This window comes from Salmo trutta, chromosome 3 (genome assembly GCF_901001165.1).
Source record: "Salmo trutta chromosome 3, fSalTru1.1, whole genome shotgun sequence".
Classification (NCBI taxonomy): Eukaryota; Metazoa; Chordata; class Actinopteri; order Salmoniformes; family Salmonidae; genus Salmo; species Salmo trutta.
The window spans coordinates 63,277,626-63,305,255 of record NC_042959.1 but is presented as its reverse complement, the minus strand read 5'-3'; the positions used below and the strand labels follow the sequence as shown (position 1 = coordinate 63,305,255).

The 27,630-nt window shown below is 43.6% G+C and overlaps 1 protein-coding gene across 3 annotated transcripts in view; it reads left to right on the top strand.

The window, feature by feature from the left end:
- Positions 1 to 27,630, top strand: part of LOC115164439 (intermediate conductance calcium-activated potassium channel protein 4) — a 52,268-nt gene that overhangs the window by 9,308 nt on the left and 15,330 nt on the right. For 2 of the 3 annotated variants that reach the window (XM_029716918.1, XM_029716927.1), the window contains exons 3-6: positions 3,169 to 3,632; positions 5,372 to 5,526; positions 20,359 to 20,469; positions 24,684 to 24,805. In XM_029716918.1, coding sequence (XP_029572778.1) covers positions 3,169 to 3,632; positions 5,372 to 5,526; positions 20,359 to 20,469; positions 24,684 to 24,805 — 852 coding nt within the window. The remainder of the gene's footprint in view (positions 1 to 3,168; positions 3,633 to 5,371; positions 5,527 to 20,358; positions 20,470 to 24,683; positions 24,806 to 27,630) is intronic. The other variant, XM_029716907.1, reaches the window with a different exon arrangement.

Below are 27,630 nucleotides of genomic sequence, written 5' to 3'. Positions count from 1 at the left end.
ATGAACTGTAATGTTTGTCAGAATGCCACACGGATTAGCCACAGATTAATAAAATGTCCAAACACTTCTGCCCAAACAAGCGAAGAATATGGTGGACCAACGCGTCAAACTTGGGCATCGTTAGCCAATAAAAATAAACTCCCGGCGTATAGCCAATGGCTTAATCGTCTTAATCTACCAACCAATAATCTCCCACAACAATTTACCCCTAACCCTCCCCTATACACTAGCACATCACAAGCATAGAGCCATGCCTTGCAGTCGTGTGATTCGCTAAAATTAAATGATGGCAAATACTTTACTCAGTTGGTCACTCCTATAGAATTCTATGGTCACTCCCACTGAGGCCAACTTTGAGTGGTTGATATACCAAGTTTATATGTGCTTTGCGCAATAGATTGGGTAATGAGAAAGTAAGTCAAGGGGAATAGCTCTCTGGCCACTGGTGGAGGTGTTGACTCGATGGTTACAGGTGGAGGTGTTGACTCGATGGCCATTAATGGAGGTGTTGACTCGATGGCCATTAATGGAGGTGTTGACTCGATGGCCACTGGGGGAGGTGTTGACTCGATGGCCATTAATGGAGGTGTTGACTCGATGGCCACTGGGGGAGGTGTAGACTCGATGGCCATTAGTGGAGGTGTTGGCTCGATGGCCACTGGTGGAGGTGTTGACTCGATGGCCATTAGTGGAGGTGTTGATTCGATGGCCACTGGTGGAGGTGTTGGCTTGATGGCCACTGGTGGAGGTGTTTGCTTGATGGCCACTGGTGGATTTGTTGACTCGTTGGCCACTGGTGGAGTTGTTGGCTTGATGGCCACTGGTGGATTTGTTGACTCGTTGGCCACTGGTGGAGTTGTTGGCTTGATGGCCACTGGTGGAGCTGTTGGCCATTGTCCACAGGAACTGGAATGGGGCACCAGCCACAGTGTGAGGTCAGCTTGCCTCTGTAGGTACTGGCCCACTGGCCACTGGAGGTACTGGGTCTTCTGTGTTAGGGGGCACAGGGTAACCTTACACGGGAGCCAGGCTGGCCTCTGGGACTGGAGCTAGGGTGACTCCATTGACTACTGCAGACCTGACAAACTAGATATGGGACTGCACAAGGTACTGCAGTGGAGATGGGAGTTGTAGTCTGAAAGGGTACTGCAGTGGAGATGGAGTTGTAGTCTGAAAGGGTACTGCAGTGGAGATGGAGTTGTAGTCTGAAAGGGTACTGCAGTGGAAATGGAGGTGGAATCTAAAAGGGTACTGCAGTGGAGATGGAGTTGTAGTCTGAAAGGGTACTGCAGTGGAGATGGAGTTGTAGTCTGAAAGGGTACTGCAGTGGAGATGGAGTTGTAGTCTGAAAGGGTACTGCAGTGGAGATGGAGTTGTAGTCTGAAAGGGTACTGCAGTGGAGATGGAGTTGTAGTCTGAAAGGGTACTGCAGTGAAGATGGAGTTGTAGTCTGAAAGGGTACTGCAGTTGAGACTGGGAATGAAGGTAGAGCACAAGGAACTGGAGTTTAGGCTTGAGCTCTTAAGAATAGGTAATTGTAGAGTTTTGGACCAATCCATTTCTGAAATGAGGCTTGGAGTGGGACTGGGATGGATGGTTTCTTCGTTTCCATCCACCTGATTTGATGCATAATCTCCCTCATTCTCTATCTAAAGATGAGCCCTCAGTCAACTGGGAATCTGTACTCCATTGTTGTCCTTTCCACCAGGATAGCCCGATCAGGCTCGAAGGATGTAAAAACTGGTTAGGGTTGGTTGGTCAAGGACTGTATTTTGAGGTTGGCTTGCTCTACCCTGGAGGTTAGTCTATAGAAACACAGGAGATGGAGGTACAGTTGAATTTCTATTAACACAGGTGAAAGGTAAGGAAATTAACTTACACCAACAAGCTTCAGGTGAGCCAATTTCAAGGGAAGGTGTGGCAATATCAAGGGAAGGGTGTGGCAATATTAAGGGAAGGGTGTGGCAATATTAAGGGAAGGTGTGGCAATAATTAGGGAAGGGTGTGGCAATATCAAGGGAAGACTGTGGCAATATCAAGGGAAGAGTGTGGCAATATCAAGGGAAGAGTGTGGCAATATCAAGGGAAGAGTGTGGCAATATCAAGGGAAGACTGTGGCAATATCAAGGGAACGGTGTGGCAATATCAAGGGAAGGGTGTGGCAATATCAAGGGAAGGGTGTGACAATATCAAGGGAACGGTGTGGCAATATCAAGGCAAGGGTGTGACAATATCAAGGGAACGGTGTGGCAATATCAAGGGAAGGGTGTGGCATTATCAAGGGAAGACTGTGGCAATATCAAGGGAAGAGTGTGGCAATATCAAGGGAAGAGTGTGGCAATATCAAGGGAAGAGTGTGGCAATATCAAGGGAAGACTGTGGCAATATCAAGGGAACGGTGTGGCAATATCAAGGGAAGGGTGTGACAATATCAAGGGAACGGTGTGGCAATATCAAGGGAAGGGTGTGACAATATCAAGGGAACGGTGTGGCAATATCAAGGGGAAGAGTATGACTGAAGTTCCCCCTCTGCTGCTAGAACTGGGTGGCGATTGGGTAATGGGAAAGTCAGTCAAGGGCAACAAGACTACGAACTGAGTGTTCTAATATGCTTACGGCAGTTTAAAATATCAAGAGTTACAAAGAAACCTCAAAACAACAGGAATTGGAGGTTTTGGCCAGAGCAGGACTTGGTTTTCATTTTCTTTAGTGATATAATAAAGTGATTTCTTGGAGTTGTGTCATGTCAGACTAGGATCAGACAGGATTATATTTAGAATCTAAGAGACTTGTGAGTCAGAGGGCTTGTGTCGCTTACAACCCCCACAATCTTGACTTTCACTGGCTCCGTATCTGCTTGGGTGGGTCTTTGTTTGCCTTGGCATCATGTTTCTGTCGTTGCTGTTCTTCCAATTCCCACATTTAGTTAATCATCAGCATTTACTTAATGCTTCAAATCAAATGAACAATTCTCCGTTGACATCCTTCTTTTCCTACCTCTCTGGCTCTCCCACTCAATCCCTTTCCCTCTTGCAATTTCTCTCTCTCTCTCTCTCTCTCTCTCTCTCTCTCTCTCTCTTCCCCTCTCTCCCTCTGGCTCTTCCAATCGCCCTCATCCCCTTCTATCTCCCCTGTCGCCTCTGTTCCGACCCCTCACTTTTTCTCCAGCTCTTCATCATTGACCACAACCAGGTGGACTGGCGCATCGCTATGACAAGCCGCAGGGTGCTGGGCATCTCCCTGGAGCTAATGGTCTGTGCCATCCATCCCATGGGCACCTACTGGGAGGTGGGTGTCCCTGCGCCCATCGCCAGGGAGGGGGTAGAGGTCAACTCCTCCAACTCGGCACCGCTGTGTGTGTCCTCCCGCCACGGGGAGGCACTGTTAGACACAGAGCTGCTACTGTCGGCGTTGATGTTCCTCAGGCTATACCTGGTCCACAGGACGATCCTACTGCACAGCAAGGTGCTGCTCAGTGCCTCCTATAGGAGTATCGGCTCGCTCAACAACATCAACTTCACGTTCCGCTTCGTGCTCAAGGTGCTGATGAACAAGTACCCGGCGCGCACGCTGATGGTGTTCATCTTCTTGTTCTGGCTCATCGCTTCCTGGATGCTCACGCTGTGTGAGAGGTAGGGTGGAGGGGCGCGCACACGCAGGCACACACTCATGCTCACACGCATGCTCACACTCACACGCACACACACGCACATTCATGCACACACACACAACTCATGCACAAGACTCTCTCTCTCTCTCTCTCTCACACACACACACACACACACACACACACACACACATACACACACACACACACACACACACACACACACACACACACACACACACACACACACACACACACACACACACGCGCGCGCGCGCATGACTCGCACACAATCTCCTGTTTGAGATACACAGGCACAGACGTCTGTGGGATAGACAGAACAGAAAAAGAGGACACACAGTGAGAGATGAAAACAGTTTGCCAAAAATCTAAATATAACACATTACTACTGCCAGCACAGAAACACGCACACATACACACACACCCCTACACAGTTTATTACAAACAGACTGGGGAAATCAATTGCTCACTCTACTTCAAATATTGATGGTCAATTTGAGTTCCCCATTCAGAAAGGATGTCTAATAACAGATTCAAAGTTGATCGTTTTCTGTTGAGTTACTCTGAAAAATTACTCTTCATTGCGAGCCAACACATACTATCCTAGGCCTCTGAAGTCTGTTTGTGGCCAACGTGAGGTCATTTGTTTAGGCTGAACCTACAATGGGATGGGATTCTTAGATCTCAGTTACATAGAGAAAATCAAACGTGTTAGTTAATCAAGCTGCAGGTTAAACGAACTGACGTTTTGGTTATACGATCTGATGATTGACAGATTGTAAGACTTCTGAGTAACACCCGACAGGTATAATGCATTATAACTTCCCTGTAGGCAATAGAAGACTTAAGAGGAACACTGAATTGGAATGGTCTTGAAATAGATTCGGAGAAAACAACAACTTACAAAGTCATCCATTTTTTAGTTAATTTCACCATCTGTCCAGACAATTCAACTTCCATTTTCTCTTTTCTGGAATTGAAACAGGACCTCTCCTGACCCCACAGCCACTGATAGATAAACAGATAATCACAGTCTAACTGTAACTACAACGCTTTGATCTTTGGGTGCCCATAAAGATTCTAAATCTCAAAACAAATCAAATCAAATGTTATTGGTCACCTGCGTCGAATACAACCTTACCGTGAAATCCTTCCTTACAAGCCCTTAACCAACAATTCAGTTTTAAGAAAATAGAGTCAAGAAAATATTTACTAAATAAACAAAAGTAAAAAAATTGTTACACAAGAAAATATCAATAATGAGGCTATATAGAGGGGGTACCGATACAGAGTCAATGTGCGGGGGTACAGGTTAGTCCAGGTTATAAGTACATGTAGGTAGGGGTAAAGTGTCTATGCATAGATAATAAACAGCGAGTAGCAGCAGTGTAAAAACAATGGGGGGGGGGGTCAATACAAATAGTCTGAGTGGCCATTTGATTAATTGTAAAGCAGTCTTATGGCTTGGGGATAGAAGCTGTTAAGGACACTTTTGGATCTAGACTTGGTGCTCCGGTAACGCTTACGGTGCGGTAGCAGAGAGAACACTCAATGACTTGGGTGACTGGAGTTCTTGACAATCAGATTTGCCAACTTAATATATCTGTTTTTGTCTTACCCATTGGTCTGATCTTGTTAGTAATGTAATGTCTATATAATATCAATAAAATCTATGAATATCTTCATGTAAGACAGATATGTATCTGTGTAGTGAGTGACCCCAGGGTGTGTGGCCCTCTACAGGCAGACACAGGAGGAGACTGGTCGTATGGACACGGCTCTCTGGCTCATTGCCATCACCTTCCTCACAGTGGGATACGGGGACGTGTCCCCCAAAACCAGCTGTGGAAAAGTGGTGTGCCTCTTCACCGGAGTCATGGTAACTATATGGAGTCATGGTAACTATATGGGGAGGGGAGAATGGAGAGATAGGGAAAATAACCTTTCTAGCCTGAGTGTCAAAGCATGATAAAGCCTGTATCTTAAAGGTTACAATCGCTTTTTAAAGCAGAACATTACTGTAAAGTAGACAGGCTAAATAACATACATGTATTGTACATGGCTTCATGTTCTGCAGGTGTACAGATGTATAATCAATAATCCTGCAGCAACAGGAAATGTGAATTATGACATGGATTTTAGTTAATGGATATTTTTGTAGGGGTTGATTCATTTCTCGCAAGGGAAAATCATGTCTGAAATTTCAAAGTGGAAATTACAAACTTCAGAAGCCTTTTTAAACCTCAAATAAACTGCATTGCAGGAAAGTTCTTTTGCAACAGGGTGATCAAATTAAGAAGAATAGAGGTATATTGAAACACTAGTCAGTGCTCTTGAGTTGGTTGTTGTGTAGAAATACAGTGGTGCTTGCTGCCACCCAGTCCCAATAATGACTTTGATGCTGACGGCTAGTTGCTGGGTACATGCAGAGAGCATGCCATGAACAGTACTGTTGCTGCTGACTCATTGTTTGCCTGTCGCTACTCCCATCGATCTCTCTTGTCTTGGCCTCTTTCTATATTATTTTTCATGATGGCATTCTTACAATGTCCTACATTACAGCAGGTGCCCCCTGTGCGTTGCCAGTGTCTTAAATGTCTTAAAGTACAGTAGCTGTAGTTTTCCTATTGAAGCTTTTCTATTCTGAAAATGTAACACTACTGTACCACTGTAATATTATTTTTATTATTGTTTTCCCCACTATCAGTCTGTATATGACAAGTTCAGGGAAGAATACCTGACGATGTCTTGGTTGTTGATACACCTCTGAGATAAGGGGTGTTGAGTAATGGGTCAGAGAAGTGACACACACACACACACACACACACACACACACACACACACACACACACACACACACACACTGGAGTAGTTGTTATGTAGATGTCTTGGCACTGACCAGAGGGGGGAGTTGTGAAAGGTTACAGTGAGTTTACTGGTTTTATGGGTGAACTCAAAGAGTACAGGCACTGATAATTTTCAACTTTATTTTTATAGCACGTTTCTTACAGATTGCAGCCCCAATGTGCTCTACATGATAACAGATGACCTTTCTCTTGTCGAACGACGAAGTGGTGGGGTTATTGACGCATGTATTGTTATGTCTGTGACTCAAACACTTTGGTTACACCCACTGGTAAGAAAGGTACACGCAGTAGAAAAAAAGATAATTTGAAGCACTGTAAGCGTATTTGAAATTTGTGGCAGTGCTGCGACTCTTATGTTCAAGCAGTCTGGGTGCCATGGAAATGACATTAAATAATACACTTCAGGTGTTGTTCTGTCATAGAAAAGAACAAAGGAGTTTCAATATGATATATTGTCATATTCAACTGCCATTGTTTACAAAACAATGGACCCTCACCAGTAAGAATATAGGCCAATATCTCAGTTAAGTAGGTTGATGCTGAGTACAAAGAGTTTATAGGTTTTTACAATGGAAGAATATAGATATATATTTTTTTACTATTTTCTACAGTACCAGTCAAAAGTTTGGACACACCAACTCATTCAAGGGGTATTCTTTATTTGGACTATTTTCTACATTGTAGAACAATAGTGAAGACATCAAAACTATGAAATAACACATATGGAATCATGTAGTAACCAAAAAAAGTGTTAAACAAATCTAAATATATTTTATATTTGAGATTCTTCAAAGTAGCTACCCTTTGCCTTGATGATTGGTTTGCACACTTTTGGCATTCTCTCAACCAGCTTCACCTGGAATGCTTTTCCAACAGTCTTGAAGGAGTTCCCACATATGCTGAGCACTTGTTGGCTGCTTTTCCTTCAATCTGCAGTCCAACTCATCCCAAACCATTTCAATTGGGTTGAGGTCAGGTGATTGTGGAGGCCAGGTCATCTGATGCAGCACTCCATCCCTCTCCATCTTGGTCAAATAGCCCTTACACAGCCTGGATGTGTGTTTTGTGTCATTGTGCTGTTGAAAAAGAAATTATAGTCCCACTAAGCGCAAACCAGATGGGATGGCATATCGGTCCTCAAGAGAGCCAGTTTCATCATAGCGCTTGATGGTTTTTGCAACTGCACTTGAAGAAACTTTCAAAGTTCTTAAAATGTACTGCATTGACTGACCTTCATGTCTTAAAGTAATGATGGACTGTCATTTCTCTTTGCTTATTTGAGCTGTTCTTGGTCTTTTACCAAATAGGGCTACCTTCTGTATACCACCCCTACCTTGTCACAATACATCTGATTGGCTGAAACGCATTAAGAAAGAAAGACATTTCACAAATTAACTTTTAACAAGGCACACCGGTTTACCCTTGTGTAGTCTTAACATTTTGTATACTCCCCTTGTCCTAAGGGTAAAAAATCACTAAACCCCTAAAATAAAGCAGCTTAGTTGAATTTTAAACCCCAAATCTATTTTGAAATGAAGAAACAACCTGTCATTCATCACAAACTTTGTGAATATTGGGGTTTTCCCTCTTCACAATGCAGAAAGACTGCATTTAATCAGTGGACACCACTCATTTTTATTGCAACACACCTGTCATAATTGTTTTCTTTGTTAAAACCTCTTACATCTAGATGTTCCGCTAGCGGAACGCCTCGCCAATATCCAATGATAGAGCGTGGCGCGAATTACAAACTCCTGAAAAATCCAAAAACGTACTTTTTTCAAACATATGACTATTTTACACCATTTTAAAGACAAGACTCTCCTTTATCTAACCACATTGTCCGATTTCAAAAAGGCTTTACAACGAAAGCAAAACATTAGATTATGTCAGGAGAGTACCCAGCCAGAAATAATCACACACCCATTTTTCAAGCTAGCATATAATGTCACAAAAACCAAAACCACAGCTAAATGCAGCACTAACCTTTGATGATCTTCATCAGATGACACTCCTAGGACATTATGTTATACAATACATGCATGTTTTGTTCAATCAAGTTCATATTTATATCAAAAAACAGCTTTTTACATTAGCAAGTGACGTTCAGAACTAGCATACCCACCGAAAACTTCCAGTGAATTTACTAAATTACTCACGATAAACGTTCACAAAAAACATAACAATTATTTTAAGAATTATAGATACAGAACTCCTTTATGCAATCGCGGTGTCCGATTTTAAAATAGCTTTTCGGTGAAAGCACATTTTGCAATATTCTGAGTAGATAGCCCGGCCATCACGGCTAGCTATTTTGACACCCACCAAGTTTGGCACTCACCAAACTCAGATTTACTATAAGAAAAATTTGATTACCTTTGCTGTTCTTCGTCAGAATGCACTCCCAGGACTTCTACTTCAACACCCAATGTTGTTTTGGTTCCAAATAATCCATAGTTATATCCAAATAGCTGCGTTCTGTTCTTGCGTTCAAGACACTATCCGAAGGATGACGCGCCGGCGCGTATCGTGAAAAAAAGCTTCAAAATATTCCATTACCGTACTTCGAAGCATGTCAAACGCTGTTTAAAATCAATTTTTATGCGATTTTTCTCGTAAAATAGCGATAATATTCCGACCGGGAGACCTTGTTTTCGTTCAAACACTGAAAATAGAAAATGGAGTCTTCACATGCACGCGCACGCCCATGTCATTGTTCTCAGAACGACCACTTTCCAAAAGCCCTACTCTTTTTCGCCCTGGGACTGCAGAGTCATCATTCCCCGTTCTGGCGCCTTCTGAGAGCCTATGGGAGCCTTAGAAAATGACACGTTACAGCAGAGATCCTCTATTTTCCATAAAGAGGCTATAGAAGGACAAGAAATGGTCAGAGAGGGCACTTCCTGTATGGAATCTTCTCAGGTTTTGGCCTGCCATATGAGTTCTGTTATACTCACAGACACCATTCAAACAGTTCTGGAAACTTTAGGGTGTTTTTTATCCACATCTACTAATTATATGCATATTCTAGTTTCTGGGCAGGTGTAATAACCAGATTAAATCGGGTACGTTTTTTATCCGGCCGTGAAAATACTGCCCCCTATCCTAAACAGGCTAAAGTAGAGATTTCTTCTTCTTCTTATTATTACTACTGAAGGTACAGCATAGGTTTTTTTGCAAGAGATAGCACTTGTATAGCCTAAGAAAGTAGCAGAAATGTGCAGAAAGTAGTTTGAATGCATATAACTGAAGGGAAACAATAAGTCTTGACATTTTTTGCCAACATAGTGGTATATTCTTGTATACTGTACAATGAGGAATTCAACTACAAAATACTAATCTTCTCCCATGAACCATTGCCCCCACCCACAATGTGTATAAACAACAACAATAAATAAGAATAAAATAATAGATACAAAACAAATATGTGAAGTACATAAATCAATCAACTGTAGTTAGCACATGTAGGACAGTATGCAAGTGTGTGTGCATGGACTTTGCAGATGTATTTCTCACATGTGCAGCACATAGTATTTGTTTTACAGTCCTTCTTTGGGGGGCAGAATTGGGATCTCCTCCTCTTGCCTGCTCCAGCTGCAGCCTCAGGTAGATCAGGACAAGATTCAGCCCCCTGAACAGCTGTCACGGCTGTTCGAAGGATTGGACCAAAATGCAGCGTGTTCGTAGTTCCACATATTTATTAAATGCGAAACTGAATGCAATACACTTAAATTCTTGAATATACAAAAACAACAAACCGTGACGCAGAGAGGAAAACACACTACTCAAAAGATAATAACCCACAAACAGGAAGAGAAAACCCCCTACTTAAATATGACCTCTAATCAGAGGCAATGAGGATCAGCTGCCTCCAATTAGAGATCAACCCCAAACAATCACAACATAGAAATAGACAAACTAGAACTTAAACATAGAAATAGAAAACATAGAACAACCCAAAGCACCCCCTGTCACGCCCTGCCCTACTCTACTATAGAAAATGACATCTTTCTAGGGTCAGGACGTGACAGTACCCCCCCCCCCCCCAAAGGTGCAGACTCCAAATGCAAAAAACCCCCCCAAAAAACAAAACAACCACAAAACACAAAGGGAGGGTAGGGTGGGTGACTAATGTCTATGGCGGCGGCTCTGGTTCCGGGCGTAGTACCCCCACCGCCCGCTGATCCCCCCGCTTCTGTATGTCTGGAGGAACCAGACCATGGATCATCGCCGGAGGCTTCGGACCGCCAACCGCCGCTGAAGACTCTGGGCTAAAGGCCACCGCTGAAGACTCTGGGCTGCAGACCGCCGCTGAAGGCTCTGGGCTGCAGACCGCCGCTGAAGGCTCTGGGTTGCAGACCACTGCTGAAGGCTCTGGGTTGCAGACCACCGCTGAAGGCTCTTGGCTGAGGAGCGTCGCAGGAGGCTCCGGGCTGAGGAGCGTCGCTGGAGGCTCCGGGCTGAGGAGCGTCGCTGGAGGCTCCGGGCTGAGGAGCGTCGCTGAAGGCTCCGGGCTGAGGAGCGTCGCTGAAGGCTCCGGACTAGGGATGCGCACTGGAGGTCCGTGCACTGGAGGTCCGTGCGTGGGACTGGCATAGGTGGCGCCAGACTGGTAACACGCACCTCAGGTCGAGTGCGGGGAGCAGGAACAGGACACCCCGGACTGGGCAGGCGCCCTGGAGGCCTGATGTGTGGAGCTGGCATAGGAGGCACCAGACTAGTAACACGCACCTCAGGGCGAATGCGGGGAGCAGGCACAGGACATACTGGGCTATGGAGGCGCACTGGAGGGAGAGTGCGAGGGGCAGGAATCGGTCTCACCGGACTGGGGAGATGCACTAAGGGCCGAGTGCTCACAGCAGGCACTGGCTGTACCGGGTTATGGATGCGCACTGGAGGGAGAGTGCGAGGAGCAGGCACAGGACGTACTGGGCCGCGGATGCGCACTGGAGGTCTGGAGCGTATGGCTTGCACAACCCGCCCTGGCTGGATGCTCAACTCAGCTCGACAACTGCAGGGTGCGGGCACAGATCGCACCGGCCTGTGAATGCGCCCTGACGACACAGTGCGCATCACCGCAAAACACAGTGCCTGCCCCGTCACTTGCTCCCCACAGTAAGCACGGGGAGTTGGCTCAGGACTCCACCCTGACTCTGCCAAACTTCCCATGTGCCCCACCCCCCAAAAAAATTGGGGGGGGAATGCCTCTCGTGCTTCCTTCGTTGCCTTGCCTGTTGATCTCGTTGCTGTACTTCCCTCGCTGCTTCCACCTGTTCCCATGGGAGGCGATCCATTCCGGCCTCTATTTCCTCCCACGTCCAGGATCCTTTTCCCTCCAATATGTCCTCCCATGTCCACGACTCCCGCTGCTCCATTCCACGCTGCTTGGTCCTTTGTTGGTGGGTTATTCTGACACGGCTGTTCGAAGGATCGGACCAAAATGCAGCATGTTCGTAGTTCCACATATTTATTAAACGTGAAACTAAATGCACTACACTTAAATACTTGAATATACAAAAACAACAAATCGTGACGCAAAGAGGAAAACACACTACTCAAAAGATAATAACCCACAAACAGGAAGAGAAAAACCCCTACTTAAATATGATCACTAATCCGAGGCAATGAGGATCAGCTGCCTCCAATTAGAGATCAACCCCAAACAATCCCAACATAGAAATAGACAAACTAGAACTTAAACATAAAAATAGAAAACATAGAACAACCCAAAACACCCCCTGTCACGCCCTGCCCTACTCTACTATAGAAAATGACATCTTACTAGGGTCAGGACGTGACAACAGCTTTCACAAGCACTGCAGAGGCTGCTGTGCAGGGGAGGCGTTCCCTTCTTTGAATGTGTGGTGTTACAAGTGCCTTTCCCAGCTGCTCCAGGAACACCCTCCTCTTGTTCCGCTTATCAGGCATCCAGGTAGGGTTGATCTTGTTCCATATCACAAAGGCATTGTATGAGGACACATCAGTGATGTTATGGAAGATGACCAGGGGCTAGCGGGCAGTCATCCTCCTGCAGCTGTAAGTTCCAATCACCTTGTCCAGGTTGTCCACGCCTCCTTTGTTGTGGTTGTAGTCCAGGATGATGGCTGGCTTCCTGTCCTCATGATCAGTGATCTCAGCCGTTTTGTGCAGTGTGCTCAGGAAGACCACATTCTTGTTCCCCTTTGGGAGGTAAGAAACCAGAGTGGTGGTGGGTTGAAGGCAAACTTTGATGAGAAGGCCTCCTTGTTGCGAGGAGTGCAGGAGGGAGTTCAGGCTTGTTCTATCTAACTGTGCCAACCATGGTGATCTTCCTGTTCAGGAGCTGCTGGCTGAGTTCATAAGAGGTGAAGAAATTGTCACACTTGACATTGTGCCCCCTCAGTCCATCTGTCACATCAAGCACAACCCGCATCCCCTGGTTCTTCTCCGGGCCTCCACTGGTCATCTTCCCTGTGTAGACTTGCATCTTCCAAGCGTAGCTGGATTGTGCGTCACAGGCCACCCATATCTTGATGCCATACTTTGCTGGCTTGCTGGGCATATACTGCCGGAAGGACAGCGACCTTTTGAAAAAATAGATTACTATCAGTAATTAGTATCAGTGTCACAGAAAGCAATCACATAAATCAATGATATTACAGAAATACATAATACAATTAACAGTGAAAATCACTTACATTACAGATATGAAAATACAAATTTACTTCTGAATGGAACCAGTTGCTCATTCACTGTTACTTCAGGCCCAGGGTTGTAGAGCTATGGCAGGCGCTCCACCCACTTCTCCCAGACCTCTCTTATGGCCGCCAGTTTGTCTCTCACACGTCCTGCAGGTCTTGACTCATGGTTATCAAATCGTAGCACTCTTGAGAAAGTGTGAAAGACTTTCAGTGGCATCGTGGCACAGAAAATCACCTTTCCAGTCTCTGCATTCCAGAGACTACATGTAGCCTCACCTCGAGACCTATACACACCCGCTGAGATTAGCAGCCCTATGTAAGCACGCAGGTCAATCTCATCCCTCCAAATTTGTCATCTCCAGGATGATTTTTTCGATGGCTGGTGTGATGAACATGTAGAATGTTGAGGCGATGTCCTGGGCATGGGCAACTGCATGTCTTGTGGGCCCTGTGGTCATCCTTATGACATTTTGTGCTGCCATCCTGCCCTGGTTGTCATATGGTGACAAGGACCATATTATTTTTTTGTTCTTTGACAAAAATGTCTTTCTTTCAGCTTGGGCGATTTCTTCTTCATCTGAAGATGATGCAGCTTTCTCTGGGTTGTATTCTTCCCCATCTTCTTCTTCAGACACCTCCTCCTCTTCTAAATCATTGTTATCTTGTTCCTCCTGGACATCTGAAAGAATCAGATCTACGACCTGTTGGGCACTGAAACGTGCAGTCATGGCTTCAGCAAAGAGAGAACTGGGGGGACTGTCATCTGCAGCACCTTTATAGCCTCTGACTGCATTCCCCATTAGTAAACAATGCTTTCAAGAAATGTTTATTTTGTCTGAAATGTTGTTTATTTTGTCAGATTTTTTATTTATTTTGTCTGTGAACTTGAGTCGTGTGGGGTCGTGGAGGGGAGATGCTGCACATGCACAATACTTTTTTAGTTTTGTCTGAGTTCAATCAGTAGCACACATAATCTCTCTGTGTGTGTGTGTGTGTGTGTGTGTGTGTGTGTGTGTGTATTTTGTGGTGTGTAAATGATTTTATAACTGCCGGGTTAAAAATGACCCTAAGACAATCTTTGTACCCTGGTGGTGTACAGCTTTCAAGGGAATATGAACAAAGGCGATGTTTCACTTTTTCTAGGAAAAGTCATACAATTTCAAGTTGAAAAAATATCATTTAGGGGGTTTTCTCTGCTGTCACATACCGGCGGGTCATTATTTTACCCTAAAGACAACACAAGGGTTAATTGAAATGCATTCCAGGTGACTACTTAATGAAGCTGGTTGAGAGAATGCCAAGAGTGTGCAAAGTTGTCATCAAGGCAAAGGGTGGCTACTTTGAAGAATCTCAAATATAAAATATATTTTGATTTGTTTAAAACCTGTTGGGGCTAGGGGGCAGTATTTGCACGGCCGGATAAAAAACGTACCCAATTTAATCTGGTTACTACTCCTGCCCAGTAACTAGAATATGCATATAATTGTTTGATTTGGATAGAAAACACCCTAAAGTTTCTAAAACTGTTTGAATGGTGTCTGTGAGTATAACAGAACTCATTTGGCAGGCCAAAACCTGAGAAGATTCCAAACAGGAAGCGCTCTCTCTGACCATTTCATGGCCTTCTTGATCATCTCTAACCAAAACAGGGGATCTCTGGCATGACGTGACATTTTCTAACGCTCCCATAGGCTCTCAGAAGGCGCCAAAAAGCTGAATGGTGGCTTTGCAGGGCCTGGCTGAAAAACATTAGCGCATTTTGTAAGTGGTCGATCTGAGAACAATGATACTGGAGGCGCGTGCCCGAGTCGACTCCATGTTTACTTTCTCTCTCTTTGAACGAAAACAACCACTCCCCGGTCGGAATATTATCGCTTTTTTACGAGAAAAATGGCATAAAAATTGATTTTAAACAGCGGTTGACATGCTTCGAAGGACGGTAAATGGAATATTTAGAATTTTTTTGTCACGAAACGCGTCGGGCGCGTAACCCTTATTTACCCTTCGGATAGTGTCTTGAACGCACAAACAAAACGCCGCTATTTGGATATAACTATGGATTATTTGGGACCAAACCAACATTTGTTATTGAAGTAGAAGTCCTGGGAGTGCATTCTGACGAAGAACAGCAAAGGTAATAACATTTTTCTTATAGTAAATCTGACTTTGGTGAGGGCTAAACTTGGCGGGTGTCTAAATAGCTAGCCCTGTGATGCCGGGCTATCTACTTAGAATATTGCAAAATGTGCTTTCACCGAAAAGCTATTTTAAAATTGGACATAGCGAGTGCATATAGGAGTTCTGTATGTATAATTCTTAAAATAATTTGTTTTTTGTGAACGTTTATCGTGAGTAATTTAGTAAATTCACCGGACGTGTTCGGTGGGAATGCTAGTCACATGCTAATGTAAAAAGCTGGTTTTTGATATAAATATGAACTTGATTGAACAAAACATGCATGTATTGTATAACATAATGTCCTAGGTGTGTCATCTGATGAAGATCATCAAAGGTTAGTGCTGCATTTAGCTGTGGTTTGGGTTTATGTGACATTATATGCTAGCTTGAAAAATGGGTGTCTGATTATTTCTGGCTGGGTACTCTGCTGACATAATCTAATGTTTTGCTTTCGTTGTAAAGCCTTTTTGAAATCGGACAGTGTGGTTAGATTAACGAGAGTCTTGTCTTTAAAATGGTGTAAAATAGTCATATGTTTGAGAAATTGAAGTAATAGCATTTCTAAGGTATTTGAATATCGCGCCACGGGATTACACTGGCTGTTGAGTAGGTGGGACGCAAGCGTCCCACCTAGCCCATAGAGGTTAACACTTTTTTGGTTACTACATGATTCCATATGTGTTATTTCATAGTTTGGATGTCTTCACTATTATTCTACAATGCAGAAAATAGTACAAATAAAGAAAACCTGGAATGAGTAGGTGTGTACAAACTTTTGACTGGTACTGTATATAGGTATGGAATGGGCGACTTTTATGTATCTCAGTCCTGGCATGTGGAATAGAGAGCAGGTGGATCTGTCTGACAATTGTCCTCGGCAGGCAGGTAACACGTCTCTGAAGGGGGACTTGAACAGGGAGAAAGCAAAGTCCAGGCACAGTTTCACTCTTCTCTCATGAAGTGAGGGCAGTGATAGTGACGTCAGAGCATTGTTGTTTCCAGGATATGCCATGCCAGGGATGGTTCTGCAAACACGCTTCTGTATGGGCTCGAGTTGTTCAGAGAGGGCTTGAGTCAAGGAGCTGTGCCAAGCTGTTGCGGTATACTCTAGGCAGGGTTGAACATAGCCCGTGTAGATGGCTACCAGGTCCATTTGTGGAAAGTTACATTTTTTAAGTCAACGTAGGAAGAACAACTTTTTGCTTCCCTTGCGAATCATTGAATCGATTTGTTCGTCCCACTGCAGAATGTTTTGCACAATGACTCCAAGGACTTTCACACTTTCACAGACTTGCAGGTTTTTCCCATATATCATAAGGGGACATGCAGAGGACAGGTTTCTCATACATGTTACCAACAGGATCTTGCACTTTGAAGGGTTTAGGGACATGTGACTAGTACAGGGAGAGAGAGAGGGAGAGGGAGGGAGGTATCTGGGTGTTTTTTGCTTGTTGGGCTGTAAGGACTTGGCTCTCTGCCTCACCTCAGCTCTGTCCGTTTCTGATCCGAGCAGATAAGCGGCGGAGAGTCACAAGACCGGCAGAGGGGTGCGAGCTAGGCCGAGACACCTCCCCGACACAGTGGAAAATTATCCTTCACTCCTCTTTCTCTCCCCTTGTTAATATAAGCTTTCCCCTTTTTCCACCATTTCCATTTTTAGGTAGTTTATAGTCTTTGGCACCACTGGAACAGGAGGGCGTGCCAACCTGTGCCCATGATTTGGAAGAAAAAAAAAGTTTCCTACTCCCAACAGGGCAGCTCTCTAGGACAATGAGTGAAGCAGTACTCACACCTGTAGCGCTTGGCTGTCAAGGACCCCTAGGCTCAACACCTCTATCCTGGGCTAGCCTGCCTCTCCGGTAGTGCCCCAGCTGTGTTGGGGAGGTGAGCAGTGCAGCATGCTCGCCACACATCCTAACAGTGGGGTGTGGATGGATCCCTGGGAAGGATGTTGTGTCTCTCAGAATTCCCAGATTACAGATTCACACGGAATCTTTGGTTCTAGTCATGCCCATGCCCATGCCCATGCCCATGCCCATGCCAGTACCAGTGAGTGGGTTGGTTGATGTTAGGAAGCCAGCAGAGTATTTTGGGAGCTCTTAGGAGGGGACAGGGGACTAGTGCAGGATTTGTGATTAATCCATCTGAATGGCTCTTAGCATTATCTCTGTGTCCTGACTGTAACCTGTGTTTCATTGTGAGCCTTGGCTTGCATGCTGATATGATTGTTATTCTTTATCAGACTTGTATCTCTCTCTCTCTTTTACTAATGCAAACAAGGGAAGGAAAACAGGTAAAAATCGGTCTTCATTTTCAAACCAGTCTAATCTTTAAATGATATGATTTCACTATGTCTCTAAAACCATGTACTGAATTTTCACAGTAATTACATTGGCAGGTACAATGCAATTACAGTGTAGGTAGATACACATTGGTACAACTGTGAGCTTTGTGCAATTACAGTACATATTGATATAAAATTGCACTCAATGGTAAATTAACTACAGTTGAAGTCGGAAGTTTACATACACTTAGGTTGGAGTCATTAAAACTCTTTTTTCAATCACTCCACAAATTTCTTTTTAACAAACTATAGTTTTGGCAAGTCGGTTAGGACATGTAGTTTGTGCATGACACAAGTAATTTTTCCAACAATTGTTTACAGACAGATTATTTCTCTTATAATTCACAGTATCACAATTCCAGTGGGTCAGAGGTTTACATACACTAAGTTAACTGTGCCTTTAAACAGCTTGGAAAATTCCACAAAATGATGTCATGGCTTTAGAAGCTTCTGATAGTCTAATTGACATAATTTGGAGTTAATTGGAGGTGTACCTGTGGATGTACTTCAAGGCCTACGTTCAAACTCTCTTTGCTTGACATCATGGGAAAATCAAAATAAATCAGCCAACCAAAAATTGTAGACCTCCAAATTGTAGACCTTCAGTCTTGTTCATCCTTGGGAGCAATTTCCAAATGCCTGAAGGTACCACATTCATCTGTACAAACAATAGTACGCAAGTATAAACACCATGGGACCACGCAGCCATCATACCGCTCAGGAAGGAGACACATTCTGTCTCCTAGAGATGAACATACCTTGGTGCGAAAAGTGCAAATCAATCCCAGAACAACAGCAAAGGACCTTGTGAAGATGCTGGAGGAAACGGGTACAAAAGTATCTATATCCAATGTGAGAAACGAGTCCTATATCGACATAACCTGAAAGGCCGCTCAGCAAGGAAGAAGCCACTGCTCCAAAACCGCCATAAAAAAGCCAGACTACGGTTTGCAACTGCACATGGGGACAAAGATCGTACTTTTTGGAGAAATGTCCTCTGGTCTGATGAAACAAAAATAGAACTGTTTGGCCATAATGACCATCGTTATGTTTGGAGGAAAAAGGGGGGGGGCTTGCAAGTCGAAGAACACCATCCCAACCGTGAAGCACAGGGGTGGCAGCATCATGTTGTGGTGGTGCTTTGCTGCAGGAGGGACTGGTGCACTTCACAAAATAGATGGCAAGGAAAATGATGTGGATATATTGAAGCAACATCTCAAGACATCAGTCAGGAAGTTAAAGCTTGGTCACAAATGGATCTTCCAAATGGACAATGATGATAAGCATACTTCCAAAGTTTTGGCAAAATGGCTTAAGGACAACAAAGTCAAGGTATTGGAGTGGCCATCACAAAGCCCTGACCTCAATCCTATAGAAAATTTGTGGGCAGAACTGAAAAAGCGTGTGCGATCAAGGAGGCCTACAAACCTGACTCAGTTACACCAGCTCTGTCAGGAGGAATTGTGGGAAGCTTGTGGAAGGCTACCCGAAACATTTGACCCAAGTTAAACAATTTAAAGGCAATGCTACCAAATACTAATTGTGTGTATGTAAACCTCTGACCCACTGGGAATGTGATGAAAGAAAAAAAAGCTGAAATAAATAATTCTCTCTACTATTATTCTGACATTTCACATTCTTAAAATAAAGTTTTGATCCTAACTGACCTAAGACAGGGAATTTTTATGAGGATTAAATGTCAGGAATTGTGAAAAACTGAGTTTAAATGTATTTGGCTAAGGTGTATGTAAACTTCCGACTTCAACTGTATGTTATATCTCCTCCATAGGTTAGAAGTGTAGTCTAAGATTTCACAGTAAGAATTAGTGTGTTGAGACTATTGTATCACACTGAAATATAGTCACTTTTAGTGCCAAGTCACTCTGATTCACTCTGTTGGGTTCCTGAGCATTCATCAGCATTTTGTTGTTCCCTATCCAGCAAAGCACAACGCTATTCTCAGAGTAAACCATACTACTATATCAGTGGCACAGTGGCATATGATTAACCATTTCACTCTCACATAAGCTTAAGGTCAATTCAGTGTAACTAGTATTATTTGGCTAAGGTGTATGTAAACTTCCGACTTCAACTGTATGTTATATCTCCTCCATAGGTTAGAAGTGTAGTCTAAGATTTCACAGTAAGAATTAGTGTGTTGAGACTATTGTATCACACTGAAATATAGTCACTTTTAGTGCCAAGTCACTCTGATTCACTCTGTTGGGTTCCTGAGCATTCATCAGCATTTTGTTGTTCCCTATCCAGCAAAGCACAACGCTATTCTCAGAGTAAACCATACTACTATATCAGTGGCACAGTGGCATATGATTAACCATTTCACTCTCACATAAGCTTAAGGTCAATTCAGTGTAACTAGTATTATTTGGCAAAATAGGCAAAATAGGCCCACCATTTTTTTCCAAGTTATAGCCAGTCACAACTATTTAATAACCTCTTGAAAAGAAATTGTGATATCTATCTTGATGTTAGCCAAGCAGACCTGAAGCTATAGGGCTAATTTTGAATGTTGACATGATCATTTTGTGAATTCCGACTCTGACTCCCACTCTTACGGGTCACAAAGGGACACGAGGAGGATGACAGAGTTGGTGGTAATCATGGTGACGGTGGTGTGGCTGTCTGTGTGTTTGTCCTCAGGGTGTGGCCTGTACCGCCATGCTGGTGGCCGTCATGACCAAGAAGCTGGCGCTGAACAAAGGAGAGAAACACGTGCACTTCTTCATGATGGACATCCAGATCTCCAAACGGGTGAGACGAGGAGAACGACTGCACCAGAGTTTTTCCATATCCATGTGTCCACCTAGTCAGGAAAACGCTGGGCCCTAGTTCTGACCTTTACAAGGGCAGGGAGTTTTTCCTGGTCAGGTGGTCACATGGTCAGTAAAAATACCTGGCTCTATAATGACAGTAATGAATGAACATGTTGTGGGTGTCTCTCAGTTCAAGGAGTCATTTATCTCCATATTTCCAATAACTGAATGATAAGAAAAACATACTGTGAAGATCCAAACCACTGTCTTACATTGATAACCGGTAACAGCCAGCTCCCTTCAAAGGTTCCCTCGGTCTCACAAGAAAATAAAACCCTTGACACAACAGATGAGGCCTTCTGGGTGGATGTAGGGATATTTTCTGCATCGCACACGTGTTATGATTTTGAAGTCTTTTTATCATATATTTTTTTCCTTAAATAGGGCATTCCAGAGGACAGGATAGTGTGGGAAAAGGACTGGGGGGTGGAGGGCTTGGGAGGTGGGGCCCGCCAATCTCTTAATAGCCTCCAAAAGGCGTCAAAAAGAGGAAACAATAGTGTCCCTGTCAGGAAAGGGACTTGTGTCAGTCCAGGACGGGGTGCTCGGACTGACAGGAAACTGGATAAGATGATGTGTGTTGTGTGTGTGTATATAGTCACTGCCGTAACTGAGGACACAGTGAGCAAGCGTATGTTGTTGAGGGGTTACTTCATGTTGAAGCCTCGGACAGGATCCATCTGTTTGCTTATCGCCAGGAAGGAGAATCAACAACCTGAAAATAAACGAGCACAACGGAAGATGCTAGCATGATTTCCATATCCAATTCCAAATATCCATTATTCTCGAATATGTATGTAGTGTATGGCAGGATTCTTTGAAATCCACTGACCTGATTGAGCATTAGCTGAGCGCTGGGTTGGCAGTGTTGGGTGTAGGCTACACCTGGCTGCAGGCTACAGTGTGTTGTCAGTGTGAGGATGTGAGGTTGTAGGTCTGCTGAGGATGTAACTGCTTCCTCCCTGGCACTGAACACATCCTCTCACTGGGTGCATCCTTACGTCTGTTTGTAGTTGTTTGGTGTGTGTGTGTGTGCCCCTGCGGAGCTGTCCGTCATTGCCCTGATTTACGTTGACAGGAAGAATAAGGAAAGACATCTGGGCACGGCCCCTGACGGCCCCTAATAACGGCCCCTAATAATAACCCCACACACAGCACAACACAAGACAGGGCCCGGCTGGAGTGACTTCACCAGGCTCAGATAGGCAGTTACAGTGTCCTCGTCAGGAAGAACAGCAGACACGAATAGAATCAAAGAGAAAAAAAGAGGAATATGTTTCCGTAACCGACATATGGCCCACTGATGCCTATTCACATAATCAAATATTGTTCCCTGTATGACGGGTATATGTCCATCCGTTTAGGTTTTCTGCAATCACCGCCGTGTAGCAAACATTAGTGTACAGCCCATCCCGCCTGACCCAGTTCTTCACTAGGCAACATTGTTTTCATCAACGTTAACCAGTTTAATCAGCAAATAAACATGCCCCCAAGATGGCACCATGATATAAACATGCTCCCAAGATGGCACCATGATATAAACATGCTCCCAAGATGACACCATGATATAAACATGCCCCCAAGATGGCACCATGATATAAACATTCTCCCAAGATGGCACCATGTTATAAACATGCCCCCAAGATGGCACCATGATATAAACATGCCCCCAAGATGGCACCATGTTATAAACATGCTCCCAAGATGACACCATGATATAAACATGCTCCCAAGATGGCACCATGATATAAACATGCTCCCAAGATGGCACCATGATATAAACATGCTCCCAAGATGACACCATGATATAAACATGCCCCCAAGATGGCACCATGATATAAACATGCCCCCAAGATGGCACCATGATATAAACATGCCCCCAAGATGGCACCATGTTATAAACATGCTCCGAAGATGACACCATGATATAAACATGCCCCCAAGATGGCACCATGATATAAACATTCTCCCAAGATGGCACCATGTTATAAACATGCCCCCAAGATGGCACCATGATATAAACATGCCCCCAAGATGGCACCATGTTATAAACATGCTCCCAAGATGACACCATGATATAAACATGCCCCCAAGATGACACCATGTTATAAACATGCCCCCAAGATGGCACCATGATATAAACATGCCCCCAAGTTTGCACCATGTTATAAACATGCTCCCAAGATGACACCATGATATAAACATGCTCCCAAGATGGCACCATGATATAAACATGCTCCTATGATGGCACCATGATATAAACATGCCCCCAAGATGGCACCATGATATAAACATGCCCCCAAGATGGCACCATGATATAAACATGCCCCCAAGATGGCACCATGATATAAACATGCTCCCATGATGGCACCATGATATAAACATTCCCCCAAGATGGCACCATGATATAAACATGCTCCCATGATGGCACCATGTTATAAACATGCTCCTAAGATGACACCATGATATAAACATGCTCCCAAGATGGCACCATGATATAAACATGCTCCCATGATGACACCATGATATAAACATGCCCCCAAGATGGCACCATGTTATAAACATGCTCCCAAGATGACACCATGATATAAACATGCTCCCAAGATGGCACCATGATATAAACATGCTCCCATGATGGCACCATGATATAAACATTCCCCCAAGGTTGCACCATGATATAAACATGCTCCCATGATGGCACCATGTTATAAACATGCTCCTAAGATGACACCATGATATAAACATGCTCCCAAGATGGCACCATAATATAAACATGATCCCAAGATGGCACCATGTTATAAACACGCCCCCAAGATGGCACCATGATATAAACATGCCCCCAAGATGGCACCATGTTATAAACATGCTCCCAAGATGACACCATGATATAAACATGCCCCCAAGATGACACCATGTTATAAACATGCCCCCAAGATGGCACCATGATATAAACATGCCCCCAAGTTGGCACCATGTTATAAACATGCTCCCAAGATGACACCATGATATAAACATGCTCCCAAGATGGCACCATGATATAAACATGCTCCTATGATGGCACCATGATATAAACATGCCCCCAAGATGGCACCATGATATAAACATGCCCCCAAGATGGCACCATGATATAAACATGCTCCCATGATGGCACCATGATATAAACATTCCCCCAAGATGGCACCATGATATAAACATGCTCCCATGATGGCACCATGTTATAAACATGCTCCTAAGATGACACCATGATATAAACATGCTCCCAAGATGGCACCATGATATAAACATGCTCCCATGATGACACCATGATATAAACATGCCCCCAAGATGGCACCATGTTATAAACATGCTCCCAAGATGACACCATGATATAAACATGCTCCCAAGATGGCACCATGATATAAACATGCTCCCATGATGGCACCATGATATAAACATTCCCCCAAGATGGCACCATGATATAAACATGCTCCCATGATGGCACCATGTTATAAACATGCTCCTAAGATGACACCATGATATAAACATGCTCCCAAGATGGCACCATAGTATAAACATGCTCCCATGATGACACCATGATATAAACATGCCCCCAAGATGGCACCATGTTATAAACATGCTCCCAAGATGACACCATGATATAAACATGCTCCCAAGATGGCACCATGATATAAACATGCTCCCAAGATGGCACCATGTTATAAACATGCTCCCAAGATGACACCATGTTATAAACATGCTCCCAAGATGACACCATGATATAAACATGCTCCCAAGATGGCACCATGAAATAAACATGCCCCCAAGATGGCACCATGTTATAAACATGCTCCCAAGATGACACCATGATATAAACATGCTCCCAAGATGGCACCATGATATAAACATGCTCCCATGATGGCACCATGATATAAACATTCCCCCAAGATGAAACCATTCTATGACATGCTGTCATCCTTCCGGTTAGTGCTGTAATTCTTCATAACTTAATCCTGCTATAAGCATGAGTGTTAGCTTAATGCATCACCGTTCCATATACTCTTATCTCTAGCTGGGACAGTCATGCTGTACAAAGGAGTGTGTGTCACACACGTACACGTTAGGGCTGCAGGTTTGATTGACCGGGTCTTGATGTTGGCGCTCTGTCTGTCCCAGATCCGCCATGCTGCTGCCAACGTGCTGAGGGAGTGTTGGCTGCTGCACCGCACCAACCTGACCAAGGGCAACAGTGGAGAGCACCGCAGACACCAGAGGTGCCTACTGGAGGCCATCAGAGTGTAAGTCCTCATCACAGTCTAACCTTTGTATTTCAGATGGGTGTTGGCCATCAGTTTGTCCACTGCTGTATGCATCTTCTTCAGGTTTCTGGGACACAACTCATCTCGACTAGATTTGTTCTGCAGAAACACTGGAAAACAGAAGAATAGCAATGCATTTAGAGACTGTTCAGAGCACTAAGCCATCTAAAGTGTGTGTGTGTGTGTGTGGTGCTGGTTTTATGGTTCATAAATTCTTTGTCAACACTGAACTGAGTCTATTTTGTTTGGATGCTACGGTCCAGCAAAACAAGTTTGGTACTCACCCCTTTGGTAAAAGATTAGGCCACTATGTAAAATCAACTTTAGACATCAATCAAATGGATACACTCACTGACAATAGTACAGTTTGAATTTAGAATAGAGTAAAGATACAACATAGTCTCACTCTCACAAAAGCTCTCGTGACTAAAAGAACTGGACAATGGTCATCTGACAAACAGTGAAACATTTATTTGACACGAAATTCAGAAGAAGGAACTTTGATCATGTGAAGTCAAATCACAACTAAGAAACACCAGAAAAGTTAACAAAAAACTGCTTGTGTTTGACCAAAAAAGAAATCTGAATGACAGCTCCTTCTCCATAATAGCACTTGGGAACTTTGACGTCCTCTGCCTGCTTCCTCATGTCTACTTTCATTGTTGTTCATCCATGTTGTTTGAAAATATGTCTCCTAGTCTTCCTGTTAATAACAAGTGGAGTGAGGTGTGGGGTTGCCTGAACTCTTTCACAAGAGATCCTAATAAATAGGAAACTAGGAAGCTTAAACGTGTGAATGTGTGAGTCAATATCAGGCAGCAGGACTTCATAATAGTGTGTGTGTGTGTTGTGCTGGTTTTATGGGTTATTAACTCTTTGTCTACACCATAACTGAGTCTATTTTGTTTGGATGCTACAGTCCAGCAAAACAAGTTTGGTACTCACCCCTTTGGTAAAAGATTAGGCCACTATGTAAAATCAACTTTAGACATCAATCAAATGGATACACTCACTGACAATAGTACAGTTTGAATTTAGAATAGAGTAAAGATACAACATAGTCTCACTCTCACAAAAGCTCTCGTGACTAAAAGAACTGGATAATGGTCATCTGACAAACAGTGAAACATTTATTTAACACAGAATTCAGAAGAAAGAACTTCCGTCACGTGCCGTCAATTTACAACTAAGAAACACTGGAAAAGTTAACAAAAAACTGCTTGTGTTTCACAATAACAAAAAAATTGAATGACAGTTCCTTCTCCTAATAGCATTTGGGAACTTTGACGTCCTCTGCCTGCTTCCTCATGTCTACTTTCATTGTTGTTCATCCATGTTGTTTGACAATATGTCTCCCAGCCTTCCTGCTAATAACAAGTGGAGTGAGGTGTGGGGTTGCCTGACCTCTTTCACGGGAGATCCTAACAAATAGGAAACTAGGAAGCTTAGACGTGTGAGTCATTATCAGGCAGCAGGACTTCATAATACTGTGTGTGTGTCCATGTGTGTGTGTGTATGTGTGTGGGAGAGAGAGAGAGAGTATGCCCGTAAGGGTGGAGGGGTTACATTTCCTGTTGTACAGTTAGCAGACCCACTATAAATACATGGTGGAAAGAAAGCATGAGGAGACACTTCCAGCCCCTGAGCCAAACAGTTAAGAGACTATTTAGAGACTAATTTTGTTTTTACTTTTTCAGGCTTTTATGCATCGGTTCTTTGGCTCTGGCATCCCCACTAGGACATTTTAGTGCACATGAGTGCTTGATGGAAGTTCCCTGCAATACTGGTTTCTGTTTTTCTGGGGCAGTTCTGGTTTCATCCAACTTAGAATCAAAATTTAAACGTTGAAAACGTTGGAGCAATAGACATTTCTCCAATCTACCCATCCCGAACACAAAGCAGGGCTCCTGGATGTTGAGTTATTGACAGTATCTAAGAGCCAAACATGATAAACTTAAAGGGTCAACCTGCAGTTGCTACATCCATTTTTGGACTCATAAATTAATGATATGTAGGGGAGACTGGGGTTGGTGTCACACTCGTCGTACAAACTGGAAGCATACTCGGACCAACATGCAGTGTGATCTGGGTTCCACATATTTTATTTAAGTCAACCGCACAAAACAATAACGAATAAACGAAACATGACTAAGTGGTGCACAAAATACAAAATAATATCCCACAAACAAAGGTGGGAAAAACAGCTACTTAAATATGATCCCCAATTAGAGACAACGATTACCAGCTGCCTCTAATTGGGAATCATACAAATCACCAACATAGAAATAATAACTTAGAACCCCACATAGAAATAATAAAGTAGAATACCCCCCAGTCACACCCTGACCTACTTCACCATAGAGAAACAATGGCTCTCTATGGTCAGGGCGTGACAGTTGGTTGTCTCACAGGTTGGTTGTCACAGTGCTAATGACTCCCAATGTCAATGGCGCTGTGTAATACACTGTATATTTAAGGTTAAAATGTGTGAATTCTTTGAAAGAACTCATCCACCTGGTCAATTCATGTCAGCATGACAAAACATTGAGGTGAGGGGAATTTGTGTTTTTCATAGGTGAAAGTTAAAAAATGATTTTATAAAAGGTATTTTCTTTGTAAATGTTTGAATTATGGGAGTATCCATGAAGAATTATGTTTGTTGAAAATAGGAAAGGGTGAGCTATATTTCAAACCTATTTATGAGTTCCTAGGTCAAGTCATGTGATAACTGTTGGGTATGGTTGTCACATGGAATGTTAAGTAGGTTGTCACTAACAGCTCCATTATAAAATCCCAAGCTCTTT